Source organism: Anoplophora glabripennis, unplaced genomic scaffold, assembly GCF_000390285.2.
Source record: "Anoplophora glabripennis isolate ALB-LARVAE unplaced genomic scaffold, Agla_2.0 scaffold1476, whole genome shotgun sequence".
In the NCBI taxonomy this organism is placed as follows: Eukaryota; Metazoa; Arthropoda; class Insecta; order Coleoptera; family Cerambycidae; genus Anoplophora; species Anoplophora glabripennis.
Genome location: NW_019417579.1, coordinates 2,359 through 26,522, shown reverse-complemented (window position 1 = coordinate 26,522; position 24,164 = coordinate 2,359). Strand labels below are relative to the sequence as shown.

The window sequence follows — 24,164 nt, the reverse complement described above, 5'->3', positions numbered from 1 at the left end:
TATATATATATATATTACATTTATTCAAATATCTCTGAAGATGTTCGACAGCACTTTGGCTTGAGCCTGTGAAACCAATTCTCTGTTGAAATAGAAATAATTTCATTTGCTATTAAAAAATATCGATTCCTATTTTTGTGGGCTGAGATATTAACATTTATTATTATTATTTTATTATTAAGGATTTGGAAACTGGCTTTCTAAGAGTGACCGCAAAAAAGCCATTTTTCCGCCCGTTTTTGAGACTTTGACAGAGGCAACAGGAAAAATCCTAGTTTTTATATGTCAGTGTCATTAGTAATTTGCTTGGTAATTCAAGATGCAGCTTTTAACGGAACCAGAGAAATAGTGAGAGCTATAACTTTACTTCAGAATGATTGATCATTGCGGATGATCTGCATGTATGCAAGAACAGCATACTTAAACTCAAAGTAAAATGGATTGTGGAGGGTCACGTACGTTATGTTCACGGAGGTGGGCGTCAAAAAGTAAGCGCCACCTAATAATAAATTCTTTTGACATGGCATTAACGGCGTCCTTTGAGATGAATTTCCCTGGATCAGTGTGAACTGCAAGGAAGCGGGTGAAAGATTCGGAGCTCAAGAATTATGTGGCCGCAAATACAGTTGCTTTGACTCCCCAGTATAAATAACAGAGTTAGAGTTTGCAAGACAATTTGTAGGAAGCCCAGACAACTTCTATAGTTCTGTCCGTGTCTACCCACCAGAGATTATAAGGTATTATTATTAAGCCTTATGTGAAACCCACACAGCGCAACGGAAGATTCTCCATTAACGTTTGGGCTTGGATAAGTTGCCAAGGTCCTGGTGTTTGTTGGAGGATAGAAGAGCGCCTCAATGGACTGAGCTATGTGCGCATAATGGAAAAAGTTATGGTGCCATCCATGACCACGCTGTATCCTCAGAATTTCACTTTCCAGCAGGATAATTGTGCAATTCACACATCAAGATGTTTTACCTTGGCCTCAAAGTCCACTGTCCTCACTCCTATCGAGAACGTCTGGGGATATATGGTGAAAAAAAATTACGACAGAAACTTCCGTCCAGCTAACGTCGAAGAATTTTGGAAGGTAATTGAAAATGCATGGGATAACATCACTGATGAGGATTATACAAGAACATTAATTTTATCAATGCCATGTACATTGCAAAGTGTTACAGACAAAAATGGTGCTTGGACAAAATACTAACTTTACGAATCGCATTTTTCTGACTATGAAAAGTGTTTCATTTTTAGATCTCGTTGATGGCGAATGAATGGCCGTTAGAATGTATAATATATTTATGTATTAGAAAAATAAATAATTTGCTAGCTAATTTGGATTTGTTTTGCTCACTAGAACTAGTATGATAGACACACATTAAATTTGACATAATGACAGCTGATTTGAACCTCACATTTTCAAGTCGGCTTCACAAAGGCCAATTATAGACAATTTGCTTATAAGAGTCGTCCACTTTCAAAGGGCCGGCACTGTACATACATGAAACAAGTTCCTTGTTGAAGTAGATCATAATTCTGATGTTTCGGTACAAAATGAATCAATTCATCTTTCTGAGAGCCTAGATATTAATATTTTTTATGGTGGTTGGTAATCCACCTTCACAGATCTTGTGAGTCGGAACAATAGAAAATGAAATTTATTTATACTAGGTGTTCGGGAATAGCGAAAACCACTTGTTGAGTGTGGTACGCAGCAGGAGATACTAAATCGTTAGGCGAGAGCAGTTGGACTTACCCCTGGTTTCCTCTGGACCGTACCTCGTTCATAGGAAGTTTAGGCTAGATTTGGTATCTACAGCCTCGTGTCCTGCAGTCAGCTACACACAGAAATAACCACCTTTGAAAGCATAGCGTCTGCTACCACAAATTAAACTACCTTTTAGCAGCGTTTCACATGCAGTCTGGTTGATTACTTGTTTGCGACTAACTCTCTATACAGTTTGAGAATTAGGAGGAAGCGGTAACTAGTCTCCCCACCTTCGCCTTATAAGTGCGCGAATTTTCAAAAAATAAAAAAACAAATAACTAACCCGAACATTACGCCCACTAAAATAAGGCTACTTATTTTTACTTGAATACAACAAAAAAAAAAAAAAACAATAAAACTAAACTAAAAATGGGTACTTCCCGAATAAAATTATGAACACAAAATTTTATTGGGCCAGTAACGGGAATAGTTTTACCAAAGATTTCTGAAAAGGTCCCTTAGAGGTCTGAACATCAGCAATTGGCGGACTCCCGTCATGTCCCTAATACAAAGTCATGATACGTACTGATTGCCACTGTAGAGGAGGAATCAATTCGTTTTTGATTAGAACAAGATCTCCCATATGAGCTCAATTTTTGTCAGTTGTCCACTTGGACCGCTGTTGCAGAGTATGCAGGTATTCTAACTGCCATCTCCTCCAAAAGTCTTGCCGCATTCTATTCAACAGTTGCCAATGGCCAGGATGATTTAGTTTTAATTGAGTCATTGCCTCGTTCGGAGGGGAATTTAATGGTTCCATTGTTAAGAAATGTACCGGAGTTAAGACGTTCAAATCGTTGGGGTCGCTAGTAAGGGCGCATAAAGGTCGCGAGTTTAGAACAGCTTCGATTTGTGTCAACAGTGTAGCTAATTCTTCAAAGGTCAAGATTTTACTACCAATAACCCGTTTCAAGTGAGTTTTTGTAGAGTGTACACCGGTTTTCCACAAACCACCAAAGTGAGGAGCGGAGGGGGGCTTGAAATGTCAAATAATGCCAGTATCTTGAACGGCATCAGAAGTGTAGGATCTTCATCTGCGTACCAAATCGGCGCATAGCAACCAAAAAGACTTCTGAAGATAAACTCGAAACTAATTCCAAATGGACGGCTTTTGTGACCATGCACACAAAAATGCAAATGTAAGCCTTGACTGGTCGGTTACCACCACGACGATAAGGGATAACAAGAATGGTTTGGCAAAATCAACGCCACTACGAGTGAAGCACTTGATTCGAAAAACTCGAATTGCAAGCGAATCAGCCATAGACGGCAAAATAGATTGAGGCTTTGCTCAAAAGCAGCGATAACAACGGGACAAGACGTGATTTATGGCCTATCGAGGGGACAATATCCAATTGTTGAGCAATTAAGTATTGCAACATTCAAAGTCCAGGATGAAAATATTTACGATGAATCTGTTCTATTATCAAATCAGTCAAACGATGGACACAAGGTATGAATGCTTAGCATCATAAGAAAAGTTCTGTGTGTTTAAGACGACCGCCCACCCTGACGACACCGTCTTTGTCAAAAAACAATGCGAGTTTCTGAAAATTCTTGGAGCAAATCTTACCTGACTCAAGATTGCTAATTTCTTTTCGAAAAACTTCACGCTGGCATTGTACTGATCACAGGATTACCACAAGAGCCTGATGCAACACAATTTCTGAGGCCACATCTGTAGCAAGTTGTGAATTATTTATTTGCAAAATACAATCCCAGTTCTCATTTATTATTGAATTTTTGAACTTATTTATATCTATTTTAGAAATTTTTTTGACGTTTATTTGATTAGTTGGAAGATGACCAGTAACATCCCTACCAAAATGGACTATTACAGCATAATGATCAGTAACACTGTATTTAAGTGTATTCGACTTAATTTTACAGCCTACTTTTTACAAAAATATGGTCAATGTATGAAGCCGATTCATTTGTAATTCTTGTAGGTGAATGAATTAAAAGAAATTATATTTGATGGATTGGGTCTATATACAGCAATTATTTTAAAAAGAAAATATTATAAATATTAATTCAAGCTTTTTTATTTGTTATAGTATTTAGACTTGCCTTGGTAAATATTATTACACCATCATTTTTGTTACAGTTAGCAAAAAGTCATTATAACCAGGGATATTAAACTGATTTATAGTAGGTATTTATTTAATCGAAGGCATTCACTTAAAATAATATCATAATTTAATTCATAAATTACAAGGGTAGCAGGTAATTCTTCAAAGTTTTGTCTTATTCTATGAATATTAAGGTGAAATACAGGGTGTCCAGAAAGGTCATGTCAAAAATGAAGGGATATAAAGGGGAGCTCAAAAGAGTTGAAGTACTTCATAAAAAATTTTACCAATTACAACAATGAAATTTGGGCAATTAAAGTAATTCATGATGTGTTCATTTCCAAGTTTAAACCGATATTCAATATGCCTGGATTATACAGGAGCAGACGAATTTATCCATTTAAATTTATACACCCAAATTTTGCATTTTTCTTTCATAGTTCGATTTCTCTCTTACTTTGCTAAAAAAAGCTATACCATATATCAGTCGATATCTTGTACCGTTTTTGAGAAAATCGAACTTTTAACAACATACTTAAAAATGCGATATTAACATTTTTGCAAAAATCTTGGAAATTGGGACGAGTGTCAACAAGTATGTATAATTAGCAGTTACATTTTTGTCATAAATCAATTTTGACACCATTTGTTAATTCAATATCATGGAGGATTTTAACTATGAAGAATTTGCAGATATTCATCTAATGTACGAACTTGCAAAATGTAGTACTTCTGAAACTGTTCGGACCTACGCCAATCACTTTCCTAAAAGAATTTGCATATTTGAAGTGACGAAAACCGCCATGCTATGATTCAGACAAAACACTAACAAAATTTTATCATTAATGTATGGATGAGAATAATTGGAAACTATTTAGGAGGACCACATAAATACCTACATTTACAGGGTTCATAGTTCAAAAGTAATAAAGAATTCCCTGACTTTTCCAGGTTATCCCTGACTTATAAAAAAAAAATTCAGGTAATTTTTACATAATAATTGGTGTTTATGCATTAAATTTTTTCTCAACTGGACTCCATAATCTTTTTTATACCCTAACAACCTCTTATAAAGGTTTCAAAACCACAAATAGATTTCTCATTCAGGAACCCAGGGCCGCCTTTCACAAAATTTCCAGTAGCAAACATCAAATTCCCTGACTTTCATGAATATTTTCAAAATTCCCTGACTATTCCCTGTTTTTTATGAAGAATAACAAATTCCCTGACTTTTCCCAGTATTTCTAGTTTTCCCGGCCGCTACGAACCCTGATTTACTGCAAGAACACCTTAACCCGTTATCGGAAAACGTTCCTTTAAATATTTGAAATAACGTGGCTTATGCCCGATGGTGCACCACCCATTTTAGCAGGGCAGGGCTTATTTAAATACCACATTTCCCAATAGATGGTAGTCCTTTTCCATGGCTGCCTCGGTCTCCTGACCTTAATCCCCTCGATTTTTTTCTTTGGAGTCGTCTTAAATGTCATGTTTATCATACTCCTATAAATAGTAGGGAAGAATTATTATGTTGCATAATTACATACGCCGACATCATTAGAAATGATCACCACGTTATTTTGAGTACAGCAGAGGTGTTTGAGCAATTTTAGAAAATGCATTAAAGTTCAAGGTGCACATATTGAACACATTACTTAACAGTTTTATGTTTTCTTTTAATTTTATAGAAGCCATGATTTTTACAAAAATATTAGTATCACATTTTTGATACAATAAATGTATGTTGTTAATAAAATTCTATTTTCTCAAAAACGGTATAAGATATCCACTGATATATGGTATACCTTTTTTTTAACGAAGTAAGAGAGGAATCGAACTATGAAAGAACAATGTCAAATTTGGCAACACTGTTAAAGATGCATAAATTCAAATGGATAATTTCGTCTGCTTCTGTATAATCTAGGCATATTGACTATCCGTTTAAACTTGGAAAAGAACATTACCATGATTTACTTTAATTGCCCAAATTTCATTGTTGTCATGGTAACGACTTAGAAGTTATAATTGGAATTTGTTTTTCAAACTTCATTCTTTGAAGGCGAATAACTCCACAATGAAGCCCGATAGGAAAAAAAAATTATGAAGTACTACAACTATTTTGAGCTCCCCTGTACACCCCTTCATTTTTGACATGACCTTTCCCTTACCAGACTCCTTGCATACTACGAATAGAATTTGTGTTAAATAAAAATTTACTATCTTTTACAGACACATACTTTCCCAAGCGGTTACCTCCTCAAGTTTTTGTAAAAGGAAATCTTCATCTATCAGCACTATTATGCAGAAGAATAGTCTGTTTTATTTTGGAGGATCATCCTTTGAAATTCAAGACTGGCACATGATAGGTCCGAGGCAGCATGTTCTACATTACATTTCGTATTAAATTTTTCATTTGAAGTAACACAATTTTTACAACACAATTGCTTTTTTGACCAAACAATTTCTTCGTGTTCCTCACTGCTATTTAGACATGTCAATTTATTACAACTGTCCTGTTTTTTTTTATAAAAACCTTGACAGTTAAAACATTGCGGCACATCCAAGTCCTCATACACTAAATACCTTTCCGATCCAATACATAATTTCTTTTCATCCATAATTTGTTTAAATGCTGTCGCTGAGCAGTCACAACAGACAGTGTAGCAGTCTCTTTTCTTTTTCTTTTAATATATGTTGTCCTCACTTCTGTTAAATTATTTTGATACGCAATACTTTTATCTATTTCATCTCTAGTCATATTTTTATTAAAATTAACAATTTTAATCCTAGGTTTTATCATTTTTGCTTGTTCTATGAGGTAATTACTTTTTAATTTTTCTCTTACTGCTTTTTCTAGAATATCATTTTCTTAATTGGTTTCACATGCAATATGTAAAGAACCTGCTTTTGTTGATTTTACTTGTTTTATACTTATTTTTAAATCAATAGGATTAATATTTTTATCCAGATCTGATTTGGTTTTTTTACCATCTTGCCCCACTTTCGGTTTTATTATTATTGTTGGATGATTCTCTTTTATTTTATTAACAAGCGGTGCCATAACTACACTTGAGTAAGATTGCTGATGACGGCTCACTGGTTTATCTTCAAACTGTTTGACTTTTTCTTGTAATTTCATTTTCATCATTTATTATTTGATCTTTTATTGTATTCTGTAGATAACACAGCCCCACAAAAAAAAAGTATCGGATCTGGTATTCAGACCTATGTATTTCCATGTATTTTTTTCCGCTGAATCCAAATATGCCATCAGATTTGTCCCAACGGGTCTGAGTTTTCGGGAAAATTTAAAAAACAAGTCAAAAATCACAAAAACCGTCATATACGATCAAAGCAAATTATTCTACAGGGTTCATAGTTCAAAAGTAACAATGAATTCCCTGACTTTTCCAGGTTTTCCCTGTCTTTCAGAATAAAATCCAGGTCACTTGTAGTTCATTTTTACATACTAATTGGTGTTTATGCATTAAATTTTTTCTTGACTGGAGCCCATCATCCTTTTATACCCTAAGAACCTCTTATAAAGATTTCAAAACCACAAATAATTTTCTCTTTCAAGAACCCAGGACCTGCTTTCACAAAATTTCCAGTTGCAAACATCAAATTCCCTGACTTTCATGAATATTTTTAAAATTCCCTGACTATTCCCTGTTTTTTATGAAGAATAACGAATTCCCTGACTTTTCCCGGTATTCCCGGTTTTCCCGGCCGCTACGAACCCTGTTCTACCATCTCACTAAACATATGATTTTTCCTCGTTTAATTCCAAATTATCATCATAGAGTCACACAAGCTGGTCCAATTTAATTGAAAAACAAAATAGATCAAAATGCTTAAAAACGCCATGTTCATGGCATAATTCGTGTTGCAGAGTTCTGGATCTATCTTTTTATCCACCCATCCATTTATGAATTCATACATCTTTCTATCCAGTCGTTCATGTATGAATACACATATTTATCCATCTACCTGTACCACCTATAAAACCCACCCATCCACCCATCTATCCATCTACTTTTTGTGCTGAGAGATGAGATAACAGCTTAGAAGATTGAAAATGCAATAAAACTACTTTCTAAACAAAATTAAACGATATCTACAAATCATTCTTATTTTTGTTGCTATAACATGTTCTCTTTTCCTCAAAGGACCTATGTATGCGTTACGTTTTCGTTTAGTCCCTCTATTTTTCGTTTCTCTTTTTAACAACCAAGTTTTCGCCCTATATATACAGGGTGTTTCATAATTGGATGTCAATATTGAAGGGTGTTAATCTGTGTGTGATTTTAAGACAAAAAGTTCATATAAACATAGGTCCGTTTTCGCTTTATTTTTGATATACAAGGTGATGAATATCTGTTTGTAAAATTGTTTTTTTTAATAACTCCGAAACTAAATTAGATAGTTTTATAAAACTTAGTATGTGTAAACTAGGTGCAGACACGTCTTTTGCATAATAAACAAATTTTCATTTTTAACCAGTGGCGTCCCAATTAACTTCAACCCCATTATTTTGAATGAAAAAAATGATACGCCACTGCATTTTTGAAAAACAAAAATTATTGTATAAATGGTGCTTTATTTTGTAATAAAAAAGATCTCTTGAGTTTTTTTCTTATATTGCACTGTTTTTTAGCAAAAAAATAAAGAACAACATACTAACCCACATTGAGCCAAACAGAAAGCATGATATAAAGATTACCTAGTAGGCTGTGGTTGTTGATTACTGTTGTGATTTATTAATTTTGACAGTTCAGTTCATTCAACTCAATTTTGATACTTAAAATACCTGTACAGTGTTATTTGATAATGGCTGAGTTTACTAATCAAGAGTTGGCGGACATTCATTACATGTATAGCTTGGCTGATGGCAGAGCGCCAGAGGCTAAACGATTATATCAAGAGCGTTTCCCGAATAGAGTCACACCAGATAGACGAACATTCTCAAACATACATAGAACGTTGGCTGAAACAGGTACTTTTAAGCCAAATAATCAATTAAAAGGTGCCCATCGGACTACTAGAACTCCAGAAGTTGAAGAAGCAGTTTTAAATTCAATTGATGAAAATCCTAATATTAGCACTAGACAAATTGGAAATATCTCGCACATTGTAGTTTGGAGAATTCTTCACGATTTTCTGTTATACCCGTATCATATTCAACGGGTCCAAGCCTTACTTCCTCGAGATTTTCCTTTGCGAATCAACTTTTGTCAATGGTTTTTGGAGAAAATTGCGCAAAATCCCTTGTTTGACTGTGAAATAATGTTTACAGACAAAGCTAACTTCTCTAGAAACGCTATAAGAAATTTCCATAACAATCATGTTTGGGCCGAAGAAAACCCGCATGCAATTGTGAACTTTAACAATCAAGAACATATTTCAGTGAATGTTTGGGTTGGAATTGTTGAAAATCACTTAATTGGACCTTTTTTTCTGCCACAAAGGCTAGACGGCCGTACATATCGTCGGTTTCTAGAGGAGGATTTGCCCGTATTACTTGAAGAAGTGCCACTTTTAACTAGAAATAGAATGTGGTTCATGTATGATGGTGCACCAGCTCATTTCCATCGAGAAGCAAGAGAATAGCACATTTCATGACCGATAGGTAGGCCGTGGTGGACCCCAACAATGGCCCCCCAGGTTCCCAGATTTGAATAGTGCGGACTTTAATTGTTTAATTTAACCATTTTGAAAACTGTCAGAATATGAACAAAAATATTGGCACTATTATGTTTTTTGACATTACAAAGAAGAATTTTTAACTAATTTTGGCGTTGCTTGTATAGGATGTCAGTTATGCCCTATTCCATCAATAAAATTTTTTTGCCTTTAGAATTACTGACATTGTGTATTGAAAATATGAAAGAATGCCCTTCGTTTCATAAAAAAGTTTGTATATCTCCCTTGATTATTGAGATATTTGCATTTCGTTTTTAAACAAATTTTAATTAAACCAATTTATGGGCATGAAAACCTATAAAACAAATGGGGGCGACGAAATCTTCTAGGTCAACACCAAAAATGTTGATGGAGCTGTACCTATTACCACCTTGCAAAGCAGAACTGCAAAAGCAATTAAAAAGAACATCATATATTGCACATCTTTGGAAGCATACTTCCAACCCGAAGGAATTTTCTACCACTGACTATGGTTGAGAGGAATAAGATAATAAATTTGTTTTTCAATTGTTTGAAGGAGATCAATTGTGGAAACCCATCGATGACAAAGAAATTTATATAAAAATAATTATGTAGTAGTTAATAAATTATTATTTGTATATTTACAAATAAAGAAACAAATATAGAGTAAAACCAATATCAATCAGACGGACAAGACGATGCTGAAATCAATAATTCTGATATTGGGGATTTCAATGTAATATTAAATGAAACAGATGATTCTATTAATTAATGTGATATAGATGAATGGTTTTGATATTATGGGAATTTCATCAATATATTTAAGTTTCAATTTTCATGGTAAAAGATCTAGAATAACTATCCGAGTTTTGTTGTGAAATTTAGGTGGTAAACAATATTTTCTAAGCTGTTTATGTTTCAACTAATACACCTACAATAAGCTTAATGTATGCAACTATAATTTTTTTGGTAATTCTTTGCTGTAATTGTAACCCTCTTTTAACCTTCCGTCGCATCTTGGGGACGCGGTGGCAGTTGTTCATATTACTATTATATGTTACACGGATACAACTCATACAAAAAAAAAATGAAACTTGTAGAAATGGTGTAATGAAATCGGTCGTTAACTTCCGGAATAATACTTCAGTGCACTTAAGACCGAAGATTTTCGTGTTTTACTCTGAAAGTTAAAAAATTCACAAGAGAAAAATGGTTAAAAACAAATTTGTATTTAAAAATGTAAATTATCATAGGCATGTGAATAAAAAAAGTTATGAGACATTGAAAAGGTTGAGGATCCCAAAAAAATAACACATAGGGTGCTATTTCTCTTTCTCACATTGTCGAAAAAAAAAGATAAGAGTGCCCTAGAAATAGATGCAAAATTTTAATAATGCATTAACTTATCAAATATAACAACTTTTGCTTAATATTTTTTTTCAAAACTTCTTAGTTTTTTAGGTACAATTTTTTATATTCAAAACTTCTGCTACCCGCCAATGGAACATAACTCAAAACGTTCAGTTGAGTTAATAAAGGAACACTAAAAGTGGGAACTAATTAGTGCTGGTAATCCAATTGGGTTAGAAAAAACCCAGGAAAAAACTTTTTAGGTAAAAATATATATAAAGATAAAACATTTACATGTATTATTTACGTATTCATGAGGCAGTACTTATTGATCTTATTTTAATAGGTACAAAATATCAAAGGACATATAATTTGGTATTCAACAATAGAAATTAATTTGGGTCATTCCATTTGAAAAAAAAGTTACTCCTCTTTTAAGATTGTCAAATGTAGGTCTTAATATTTCCAGTCCTGAATGACTTAATTTTTTCCAAAAATGTAAAAGATAGAGAAATTTGCGCTGAAACGAATTGTCTAAACCGCATGTTCCTAACTCTTTTAGTTTAGGCGCTACTTAGATTTATTCAGAGAGCTGAAATCGTGATTTTTTCCAAAAATAGTCGAATATATCGGTCAACCTAAAATTAAGCGAGGAATCCTAAAAAGCACATTATAGAAGGTGTTCCATTTAAAATAACGAAGTTATGTATCGTCTAGAAAAAACGGAGCACCCAATATAATTCCAGAGAACTTTCATATAAAACATTTTTTATTTGATTTAAAATGATAGGGTTATGAAGAATCCGACTTAGGTGAAACACCCGGTATGTATCTCAACATTTGCCTTTGTTAGTCTACAATGACTTTTAAAGTCGTTAATATCATATTTTTGTGCAACTGTTTCTACAAAAAATTTATTTTTAATATGATGTTTTTATCTAATCGTAAGTTATGCCTTCCATTTTACTTTTTGAATTACTGCAATTAGTATCACAAGTTCTATTGCAATCATATTTTGATGGAGAGTTCTGTGTTGACTTTCATACAATACGCATGCACGTCTGATATTAGCTCCTTAATATTGCAGTTATTTATGTGTTTTATTTGATTGAAGTTAAACATATTTATTATAACACAAGTAAGTGATATATGTGAATTGTTGAACTCTGTTTTTGACACAGTTCTTTTTTTGCTTGCAATACTGGCAAAACTTTTTTATATAAATCTATTTATCATCGTTTATTTTCTTTTCACATTTAACTGCACACATGTAGAATTTGTAACGTTTCCATTAAAACCAAGGATGAAGTCCAATGCTCAACATGTAGCGAAATAGTTCACAGGGCGTGGATAGTGTCTGGATCGTTGGGCTCTTTGGATCATGCACAGACCAATGTGATAATTTGCCAGCTCTGTTATAATTCATAGAGCAAATAAAACCATTTACTTCTAAGTCTTCTTCCCCTAAAATTACTTCACTTAATATTACTCACTTAATGTGCTTTTTAAGTCTGTGGAAAAATGTAACTCAAATTTTGAAATTCTAAATGCTCAACTGTCTTCTCATACTTTGGAGATTTTGGAACTGAACCTTGAAAATTCATCTCTTCATGACAAAATCGAAACCCTTGAAGGTAGAATAAATGATGTTGGTTTGGAATCCCATTTAGCTGAAGAACGTACTAGACGTGAATATAATCTCATGGTTTTTGGTCTTCCTCTTAATAATGATGTCGAGCAGGATATTGCAGGTGTGAATGATATTCTTAGTCATCTTTGTTCTGATTACCATAATTGGAGGTCAATGTGTTGGAAGCAATCACAATATTTCCAAACCATTTAAAGAACAATTATCAAACAGACAGTGTAATAACTGTTCTCCGCAATAAACATAAAATATCAGCTGAAATTTCTAGAAACACGCAAACAGAACGAACGGTGAATCCAACTTAACTATTAAATATGTTAATAATGTACCTAAGATTGTTACTAGAGGTGTGGAGAACCATAACAGAACCAGAGATGAAGATAATTCTCCTAGACCAGTAAAGGGAATAAAACTGACCAAACTGATATCCTTGGACAATTCATCAAAAATGTCAAAATAGCAACCACTAGATATTATTTTATGGAATGTAGAGGATTTGAAAAATTTGGATAATTTTCTTAGAATAAATAAGGGGTTTGACATTTTGTGTTTGTGTGAAACGTGGCATACTTCCAGTTCATTAAACTTCCCACATTTGGTTTCCTTTTATAATATCTTTCTCTAGTTCTGTAAAAGACAAGAGTCGTGGTAGAGGCAGTAGCAGTCTAACAGTGTTTGTAACAAAAAATGTCAAAGTTGCCCTTGGTTATTGGTAGTGACTCTGAATGAACAATTGTCGCGTTTCTCAGCAGGGCGTTATTCCCTATGAAATGATTGCTGAATTGAACTTGTTTGAGCATAGGCACAGCTGTGATAAGATCATAAATGCTAGAGGCATGTTTGAATTCATGCATAACTCACTTGCTTAATTCTTTCTTTTTTTTATATTATACAATTGTAATATTAGTGTATTTGATTTTTCTTACTCTCCCAAGTTTGTATAGTTATTGTATTATTGTATTATAAGATTTTTGTTTTTCCCACTTGTTACAGAACTCTTCCTGTAAAAAATGTAAAAAATTTTTTTGAAGGAATAAATAAATAATAATAATCATATTTTAATGGGATATTTAAAATTTTAATATCAAATTTCAATTAAAAGGAAATTATTGACAAATGATTAACAACAACCATGTCATAACCTCAACCATAGATGCCATCGAGAGGTAAAGCACAGGAGTAATTTCATGTACATACAAGCTTTGAGTAATACAGAATATTTGAGTATTAAAACAATTATTTACGTCACACATATAACACGTGCATAAATCATTTCTTCCCTCACCCCATTCTCTCTATTTTATGTGAATAATACTTGAGTAATTAATTATGAAAGTACAACTTTTGGCCAGCAAGTTTATTCCTAGGGTGCAATATACTTTTCATAACACTTCTATGGGTCTCTGAGCCTGATGGATATGGTATATAATTGAATGGAAATACATATTCTGTAAAAATGGTTCCAAGAAATTCATAAACTTGCACTATTTATGTAACTCTAGCAGAACTGAATAATACATCGAAAGCTGGAACTAAATTATACAGATCGACTATGTTTCAGCCTTTAGTTGATAATAAAGCAGAAAACCAAGTTAAAATAATTTTCTCTAAACGGTCTTTTTAAAAAGACATTCATATTTTTGAAAATTCTATTGGAAATTATTGTTCAACTTACAGGTAAATCTGTAAAAGCCGTTCCTAGATGGTGTCCATTTTTTGTATAAAAACATGTGTTGTCAATAAGATTTACGCCACAACCAATAACATCTCCAGTTGTAAAAGTAGGTCCATATTTCTGTCCAGTCCCAGATGAACAAAATGAATGTCCGTCATCTCCATGATATCCATATGATTGTTTGTCCCAACCTAGAACAATATGTAGTAAAGTACATTCATGGATATAGTTCAAGACATTTTTATTTTATGGTCATTTTAACAAAAAAATTTTACTACCCCTGATGGGGTACCGCACTCTTGTGAACTATTTTATTGTTGATTTTTTGAGAAAAGTTATTCTTGATAAAAAGTTTTGCTTATCTTGAGAAGCCATGGGCAGTAATCAAATAATATACAATAAGACATACAAGGCTTCCAAAAAATTTCAAAATGTGAAATTTTCGCTAAGCAAAGTGCATTTAATTTTTGTTTTCATTAAAAACTGTATTTAACAAAGTTGTTTGAGTATTGTCAGAAAAGAACAAAAATTACATATTGCAAATAAAAAGACACCACAATTTTTAACTATCTTACATATCATATAATTACTATGGATATTTCCTTATCGATGTCAAAGTCAACATATTTATTTTTATTAAGTGTCCTCCGAATAATTTTTATTAACAATGCTAACCCTGGAGTAACGTTTCATATCCATATGCAATACAAATTTTTAATGAAAAGTGTCCCAATGTAACTGTAACTACTAGAACAGTTCACAAGCTAATTATAAAATTTGATACCTGCTGATGTAAAGAATATTAAAAAGATAAAAAAGGATACAATGATAACGAAGCTGCTACTGTTGTAGTTATGAACTCTAAACAAGACAATCCAAAGATGTCACTCAGAAAAAGGTAAGAAAACATCAAGATCTCATTTTAGTATAAACAAAATCTTTCCATCCAGAGTTTAATCATAAACTGCTTGATGGAGATGGTCGTCGTTTGGATTTTGTTTAACAATGAGGTGATGAATGGCGTGGTTTCCTCCCAAAATTGTAGATACTGGGCTAAAGATAATCCAAATTTTTGATTGATATCAATAGTCAAAAATTTAAAAAAAGTAAATGTCGGGTGTAATGTATAATAAAATAATTGGTTCTTACATTTTAGAAGAAAATCTTAATCAAAATTCGTATTTGGAAATTCTCAATAATTTTCATTTGGCAGAAATAGATAGCAAAAACTAATATTTCAACCCGACTTGTTCCCATTAAATTATTTCTTATGGGGATACCTAAAGCAAAGATTGTATTCAAACCATTTTGGCGATAACATTGATTTACTGAATTACTAATTATATTCAATATTTCAATAATTAATTACATATTAATAGTTAAGTTTAAAGGGGTTTTAGATATAGAAACATACTTTTATAATAATTTTCTTCACTTTAAATAAATTTTGCTTCAAAAGAAAATTTTTAACATACTGCTACCATATGCTTGTGTTGACAATAATTTAATTTCTATAATGGATCATGTGTGTGCTTGTGCCATTATAAACTGTCAAAAACATTTATTCAAATTGCAGTTATAAAATTTAAATTATTTATGTAGGAAGATCCACCACCCGTCCCATGGAGGCCGGTGTCCCCCAGGGCACCGTCCTGTCTCCACACCTATACACCATTTACAACTCCGACATCCCACATCCCCCCAACACCAACATATACTTATACGCCGACGACCTGACAATCACATCCCAATCCGTAGATCCTAGATATTCCGTCTCCCTCCTCCAAAACTCCTTAGACCAACTTGAAACCTGGTGCAACAGGTGGAAAGTCAAAATTAATCCCAACAAAAGTTCGGCTATCCTTTTTACCAAACGAAAAATCCCACAAAACCTCGACAGACTGACACTATCCCAGGAACCTATCTCCTGGAATCGACAAACACGATACCTGGGCGTGACGATGGACCAGCGTCTCACGTGGAAACCGCACATCGTGGAGACGGTGGCGCGAGCGAAGACCACCAGGGCTAGGCTCTATCCCTTACTCAAAGGTGGAAACACCCTCAGTTTAAGGAATAAGCGAACGCTTATCAAGGTGGTACTTCAACCGCAGCTAACCTACGCCTCCACGGCGTGGGGTCACGCGGCAAAAAGCCACTTAAAGTCATTACAGGCTGTGGAAAACATAGCCCTCCGCACGGCCACCGACGCGCCCTGGTACGTAAGAAACACTGACATATTACGAGACTTACAATACACAAACGCTACACAGACAATAAGACAAAACGCGGAGAAACGATTTGACGTAGCCGCTAGACATGACAATCCCCTCCTCAGGCAAGCCGTTGACTACGTACCCGACGTGACCGACAAACACAAAAGACCTAGACACCAACTTTTTGACCCTGGGTGACCACCCCAATGACCCCCCCCCCTGCCCGCTAACCTTTTCTGTTTCAGAGACAGCCAGGATCAAGAAACGAAGACAACGACACACACACACACACATACACACCCCCCATACCCTCCTTACCCCTCCCCTCCCGCGCTAGCCTAAGGGCCACCTTAGCAAAGCGCATCCCAGGCTGCATAGCCGCACTACCCTACCCAACCATACCACACATAAACATGACACTACCCCCGGGGTTTACACAGACGAGCCGGCGAAGCAAGAAGAGCGCCAGAAGAAAGGGCCCTAGCCGGCGGGGCCCAGCCAGGACAAAAGGAGGTCCCACAAAGCGCCTACACCGGCCGCATTTGCGGTCGGGGTAGACGACGGATGGGGCCCACCTACGAAGGCTGTCCAGGCCTACACTAGATGAGGCAGGATAAAGAGGGATAATCCCCCTCGATCCCAAATCATTGAGGCCAATTTCTAGCCATAGAATGGTGGCATGTAGGAAGAGGGTAAGAAGTGATTATTTACTTTACAAATATTTTTTATTGAACTCAAAAGTCATGTGCATTGATAACTGTATTACACCACAATAAAATACCGGAAGACAAAAAAATTATTGTAATTTTATTTTTAATTGAAATTGCAGATTGCCCTTGGACAAATCCAGCTTCTGTAGCCATACTACAGGAAGTACACTTTTTAAAATAATTAACAATATTGTGTTAAGTAAAAGTAAATAATATAACTATCCGGCACATAGATTGCACAATACAAATGAGTGAGACAGACTACAAAACACAAAACTACACAAACTACCAAGATCGAGACTCATTTGGTTTGAAATTTGAACCACACCACAAGCATGCTAATTCACCTACTCCCTATCTCAACCTAACCCCTAGAAACCACCCCTACCAAACCACAAGCAGGCTAACTCACCTAACCCTGGGAAGAGCAAGTTTAGTCACATATTTTTCTTAAAATAATTAAATTCCGCACTACGAGCTACCACAAACCACTACTGGTGGTTTGGTAGGGGTGGTTTCTAAGGGCTACATGGGTTAGCCAGCTTATGGTGTGGAATTTAATTATTTCAAGAAAAATAAGCAATTAAACTCGCTGTTCTCAGGTGGGTTAGCCTGCTTGTAGTTTTGTAGGGGTGGTTTCTAAGCGCTAGGTGGGTTAGGAATTAGGTGGGTTAGTATGCTTGTGGTGTGGAATTTAATTATTTCAAGAAAAATAAGCGACTCAACTCGCTGTTCGCAGGGTTAGATGGGTTAACCTGCTTGTGGTTTAGTAGAGATGATTTCTAGGGATTAGATGGGACAGGCGGTAGGCGGGTTAGCATGCTTGTGATGTGGAATTTAATTATTTCAAGAAAAATAAGTAACTAAACTCGCTGTTTCTAGGGTTATGTGGGTTAGCCTGCTTGTGGTTTGGTAGGTTTCTCAGAACCCATAATATATAAAAAATTCAGCCAATTTAACCGGAAGCCATATCCCATAAGGTTTGGGACGGGCCCTTTGGTACAGTGACATAGATTTTAGTTCTGAACAAAACGAATGAAATTTTTTGATGTTATAAGAAAAATTCAATTTACCAACAAAATAAAATATTTTTTTGTTCCTGACAATGCCTACTTAATTTGAAAGAGTTACAAGTTGCTTTTTTAATTCAACAGAATAATTATTCAAAATTCTAAATTTTACTTGCTGTCATATAATTTTTTTTACAGTACAATAGTTTTTCGGATTGTTATGCTATGGCCCGTGTACTTGGTCGCTGCCAATTTCAAAATTACTTTTTACTTTCTTAGTCTTAGTTATGAAACTTTGATTTGCCCTTGTTGTTTTGGGCTAGATTCTGTGGAAAAGGACCCGCTATTAAAACCCCTAAACCCACCCTGATCTTTTCAGCGCTTATTGAGTCTAAGGCCGCTACGAACGTAATCATTCCTCAGATAATGGTGATCCTCTGAGACATTCCGTAGTGGTCCTTGCAACTGGGCACATCCATTGCTTCCAAAATTTTCGCCGTTCTTCACTATCGGCACCTTCAGTAGTCTTATAGCAGCGCGCCGCGCCATTATTCTATGGCTAGAAATTGGCCTCAATGATTTGGGATCGAGGGGGATTATCCCTCTTTATCCTGCCTCATCTAGTGTAGGCCTGGACAGCCTTCGTAGGTGGGCCCCATCCGTCGTCTACCCCGACCGCAAATGCGGCCGGTGTAGGCGCTTTGTGGGACCTCCTTTTGTCCTGGCTGGGCCCCGCCGGCTAGGGCCCTTTCTTCTGGCGCTCTTCTTGCTTCGCCGGCTCGTCTGTGTAAACCCCGGGGGTAGTGTCATGTTTATGTGTGGTATGGTTGGGTAGGGTAGTGCGGCTATGCAGCCTGGGATGCGCTTTGCTAAGGTGGCCCTTAGGCTAGCGCGGGAGGGGAGGGTTAAGGAGGGTATGGGGGGTGTGTGTGTGTGTGTGTGTGTGTGTCGTTGTCTTCGTTTCTTGATCCTGGCTGTCTCTGAAACAGAAAAGGTTAGCGGGCAGGGGGGGGGTCATTGGGGTGGTCACCCAGGGTCAAAAAGTTGGTGTCTAGGTCTTTTGTGTTTGTCGGTCACGTCGGGTACGTAGTCAACGGCTTGCCTGAGGAGGGGATTGTCATGTCTAGCGGCTACGTCAAATCGTTTCTCCGCGTTTTGTCTTATTGTCTGTGTAGCGTTTGTGTATTGTAAGTCTCGTAATATGTCAGTGTTTCTTACGTACCAGGGCGCGTCGGTGGCCGTGCGGAGGGCTATGTTTTCCACAGCCTGTAATGACTTTAAGTGGCTTTTTGCCGCGTGACCCCACGCCGTGGAGGCGTAGGTTAGCTGCGGTTGAAGTACCACCTTGATAAGCGTTCGCTTATTCCTTAAACTGAGGGTGTTTCCACCTTTGAGTAAGGGATAGAGCCTAGCCCTGGTGGTCTTCGCTCGCGCCACCGTCTCCACGATGTGCGGTTTCCACGTGAGACGCTGGTCCATCGTCACGCCCAGGTATCGTGTTTGTCGATTCCAGGAGATGGGTTCCTGGGATAGTGTCAGTCTGTCAAGGTTTTGTGGGATTTTTCGTTTGGTAAAAAGGATAGCCGAACTTTTGTTGGGATTAATTTTGACTTTCCACCTGTTGCACCAGGTTTCAAGTTGGTCTAAGGAGCTTTGGAGGAGGTAGACGGAATATCTAGGATCTACGGATTGGGATGTGATTGTCAGGTCGTCGGCGTATAAGTATATGTTGGTGTTGGGGGGATGTGGGATGTCGGAGTTGTAAATGGTGTATAGGTGTGGGGACAGGACGGTGCCCTGGGGGACACCGGCCTCCATGGGACGGGTGGTGGAAAGGGAATCTTGGATTTGGATGCGGAATTTTCGGTGGTGTAGGTAGGATTTTATGAGTTTGGTAAAGGATATGGGATATTGGTTGGTGAGCATTTTCATCAGTAGGCCTTCATGCCAAACCGTATCGAAGGCCTTTGCGACGTCCAGGAAGACAGCACCAGTGTACTGTCCCCTGTTGAAGGCCGCCGTGATGTGCTCGGTAAGGCGAAGGATTTGGAGTTCAGTGGAGTGATTGGGTCGGAAGGCGAACTGCTCGTCTGGAATGACTTGCAGTTCTTGGGAGTGGGTTCTTAGACGGGTTAGGATAATTTTTTCTACCACTTTGCTCATAGCCGGGAGCAGGCTAATGGGCCGGTAGTTGGATGGGATGGTGTGATCTTTGTTGGGTTTTGGGATAAGGATTATGTTTGCTGTTTTCCAGCGGGTAGGGAAGTGTCTTAGTCTGAGTGTCGCGTTTGTTATGTTTAGTAGGGCCATGAGGCCCTTGTGTGGTAGTCGTTTAAGTGTCGTGTTATGTATATTGTCGGGTCCGGGGGCTTTTCTGTTTTTAAGTCTGCGTATTGTCAGTCTTAGTTCGTCAGGTGTTGCGGGGGGGATTATGTCATTGTCTGGCTCTCTGTCGACGCGTCGGGCCGCGCGCTCAGCCACTATCTCGAACTCCTCGTCTTCGTTTATAGCAGCGGTGTCGATGCGCATGCATCGTGAAGTACCTACGGAACGGCTGCTTATACAGCTCGCGCCCCGCCGGTATTGATTAGCGTTGTCTATAGCCTAAATGATATGGGACCGAGGGGGACTAACCCTCTTTGCCCTGCCTCATCGCTGTAAGGTGAAGGTGGGCCTTATCCGTCGTCAACCCCAACCATCGGTAGCTGGCCGGGAAGGTGCTTTGGCCATTTTCACACTGACCCACACGACACCGGCAGGACAACGATGTCGGTGGATGCGTAATCTGTGGTTTCACACTCGTCGATATATCGGTATCACGTCGTGACAGGCAACTACGTGTCGGCGAGCAGCAGTCACTCCATTATACTTATACGCCGACGACCTGACAATCACATCCCAATCCGTAGATCCTAGATATTCCGTCTCCCTCCTCCAAAACTCCTTACCAACTTGAAACCTGGTGCAACAGGTGGAAAGTCAAAATTAATCCCAACAAAAGTTCGGCTATCCTTTTTACCAAACGAAAAATCCCACAAAACCTCGACAGACTGACACTATCCCAGGAACCTATCTCCTGGAATCGACAAACACGATACCTGGGCGTGACGATGGACCAGCGTCTCACGTGGAAACCGCACATCGTGGAGACGGTGGCGCGAGCGAAGACCACCAGGGCTAGGCTCTATCCCTTACTCAAAGGTGGAAACACCCTCAGTTTAAGGAATAAGCGAACGCTTATCAAGGTGGTACTTCAACCGCAGCTAACCTACGCCTCCACGGCGTGGGGTCACGCGGCAAAAAGCCACTTAAAGTCATTACAGGCTGTGGAAAACATAGCCCTCCGCACGGCCACCGACGCGCCCTGGTACGTAAGAAACACTGACATATTACGAGACTTACAATACACAAACGCTACACAGACAATAAGACAAAACGCGGAGAAACGATTTGACGTAGCCGCTAGACATGACAATCCCCTCCTCAGGCAAGCCGTTGACTACGTACCCGACGTGACCGACAAACACAAAAGACCTAGACACCAACTTTTTGACCCTGGGTGACCACCCCAATGACCCCCCCCCCTGCCCGCTAACCTTTTCTGTTTCAGAGACAGCCAGGATCAAGAAACGAAGACAACGACACACACACACACACATACACACCCCCCATACCCTCCTTACCCCTCCCCTCCCGCGCTAGCCTAAGGGCCACCTTAGCAAAGCGCATCCCAGGCTGCATAGCCGCACTACCCTACCCAACCATACCACACATAAACATGACACTACCCCCGGGGTTTACACAGACGAGCCGGCGAAGCAAGAAGAGCGCCAGAAGAAAGGGCCCTAGCCGGCGGGGCCCAGCCAGGACAAAAGGAGGTCCCACAAAGCGCCTACACCGGCCGCATTTGCGGTCGGGGTAGACGACGGATGGGGCCCACCTACGAAGGCTGTCCAGGCCTACACGAGATGAGGCAGGATAAAGAGGGATAATCCCCCTCGATCCCAAATCATTGAGGCCAATTTCTAGCCATAGAATAATGGCGCGAGTCACTCCATTTGCGTCGTCGGCGGTTTTTTAAATATTTTTATTTGATTTTTGTCAGTGGTGTGGAATTTTTTGGTTAAAACTAACAAAAATGGCCGGTTTTAAATACGATATAATAACACTAATTCAATTACTGGAATCTAAGCCCTGTATTTGGGATAAAACCAATGAAAATAACAAAAACAAAATTCTGCAGAACAAAAGTTGGCTGGAAATATATCAGTATTTGGAGGGTGGATATGAACAATTATCTGAAGGTGAAAAGAAAAAGACAATATGCAACAACACGGCAACTGCATGTGCCGTGTTGTTGCATATGTTCAAATATTCTGCCGATATCGTGTCGGTATCGGTGCTGTGCTGATGTGCCGGTGTCAGTGTCGGTAAATGTGAAAAGGTCATTTGTTGGGTTTGGAGATAAGTATTACGTTTGCTGTTTTCCAGCATGAAGGAAATGTCTGAGTCTAAGTGTGGCGTTTGTTATGTTGAATAGAGACATGAGACCATGATGATGTGTGATAGTCTTTTTAGTGTAATCTTGTGTATTTGGTTGGGTCCGGCTTTTCTGTTTCTTAAGTGTCGTATTGTTTGTCTGAGTTGGTCTAGGGTTGCTGGCTGGATGATGTCATTGTCTGCCTTTCTGCTGACGCGTCGGCCCGCGCCCCTGGCCGCCACATCGACTTCCTCGTCCTCGTCGGGCAGCTGGGGCAGTCTACACCGCAGTTACAGGCTGTCGGCAAAAGCATCGACCCCCCTACTTACGTGGATTGGGGGAATTATGCGTGGGGCGGGCAGTCGCAGGGCCCTCTGCGTTTTCCAGAGGCTGTTGTCTTGAGGATCCATCGATTCCAAGTGTCTGGCCCAGTTTTCCTGAGCCTGCTCATCCAGGGCTACTTTCACCCGTTTGTTTAGTAGGTTTCAGTCGTGTTTGGTTGAGGGATGTGGGTGTGGCACGCCCCTAGAGTTTTCAGTCGGGGGACTATTGTCTCTGTCGTGGTTTGCAACAGTGTGTTTTTAATGTCTGTCTCTAGTGAAAGGACTGCTGCCTCCAGGTCATGGGTGGTTTCAATGATGGGGAGCGGGGTGCTCCTTTGCATTCTGCTCGGGAACGCCCCCAGTCAGTGAACCTCCTCGTGAAGGCGCCCTCTCATATTTGTATCCACTCCAAATCCAACGTAACTGAATTGTGGGCGATAAACCCTTCGTATTCAATGGATATTTGGGCAATTAGCGGGATGGATTTTAGGATGGCTATCTCTAATACGTTGGGGAGGCTGATGGGTCTGTAGAACATTTCTGTGGGTTCGAGTACTGTTATGTCGTAGTATGCGTTTTGGTTGTTCAGCAGGGTCCACCCTCTTGTGTCGTGGTTCTGCTGTAGGATATGGGGGACTTCGCGTTGAAGTTTCGATGGCAATCGTCTGGGGACAGGATAGAATTTGGTCTAGATCTGTGTCAAGTATTGGGAGTCAGGGGTGAGATAACAGGACACCACCGCAACGTATCCATGCTGTAGCCATCTCACCGCTATCATCACGGTCTCGGTGATTTGAGTTTAGGGCCCCTGCAGCGGATAGTGGTTCTTTACTATGAGTACCCCGGATGGGGTATCTGTCTTGTCAGTAAATGTCATAGTCAGAAATGAAGATTGGGAAGGTCTCGCTGAATTTGGTTTCCTGGATAGCCATCATGTCTACAGTGTGTACAGATTTGATCCGGAACACCAGTGTAGAATTTTACAGGGTGAGGCGATTTTAATATCAATTTTTTTCAGTGTAGGGAGTGCAGTAGGGACGTATGGGATATATTTCTAAGGAGATAATGTTATCTCATGGCATGCTATGATTGTTTTAATGATGTTTTTGGAAAATTGTATTAGGGATTTTGGATGACAGTTTGGAATCATTTAAAGAAATAGTAGGCCATTTAAAGTCCAATACCTGCACACGTTAGAAGCAGGTGATGCAGAGAGGAGGTTGGAGTTCTGTCTCTGGGCACAAG

At 38.2% G+C, this 24,164-nt stretch overlaps 1 protein-coding gene across 1 annotated transcript in view; it reads right to left on the bottom strand.

Annotated features, from left to right (window-relative positions):
• LOC108915790 (ran-binding protein 9-like) overlaps nucleotides 1-23,006 on the bottom strand; it is a gene marked incomplete at its 3' end in the record, with an annotated part of 49,578 nt that extends 26,572 nt beyond the window's left edge. The window contains exons 1-4 of the mRNA XM_023456421.1: nucleotides 22,926-23,006; nucleotides 22,668-22,865; nucleotides 20,751-20,901; nucleotides 14,181-14,371 (exon numbers count right to left, since the gene is read on the bottom strand). Of these exons, the coding sequence (XP_023312189.1) occupies nucleotides 14,181-14,371; nucleotides 20,751-20,901; nucleotides 22,668-22,865; nucleotides 22,926-23,006 (621 nt within the window). The remainder of the gene's footprint in view (nucleotides 1-14,180; nucleotides 14,372-20,750; nucleotides 20,902-22,667; nucleotides 22,866-22,925) is intronic.
• Nucleotides 23,007-24,164: the final 1,158 nt, after the last annotated feature.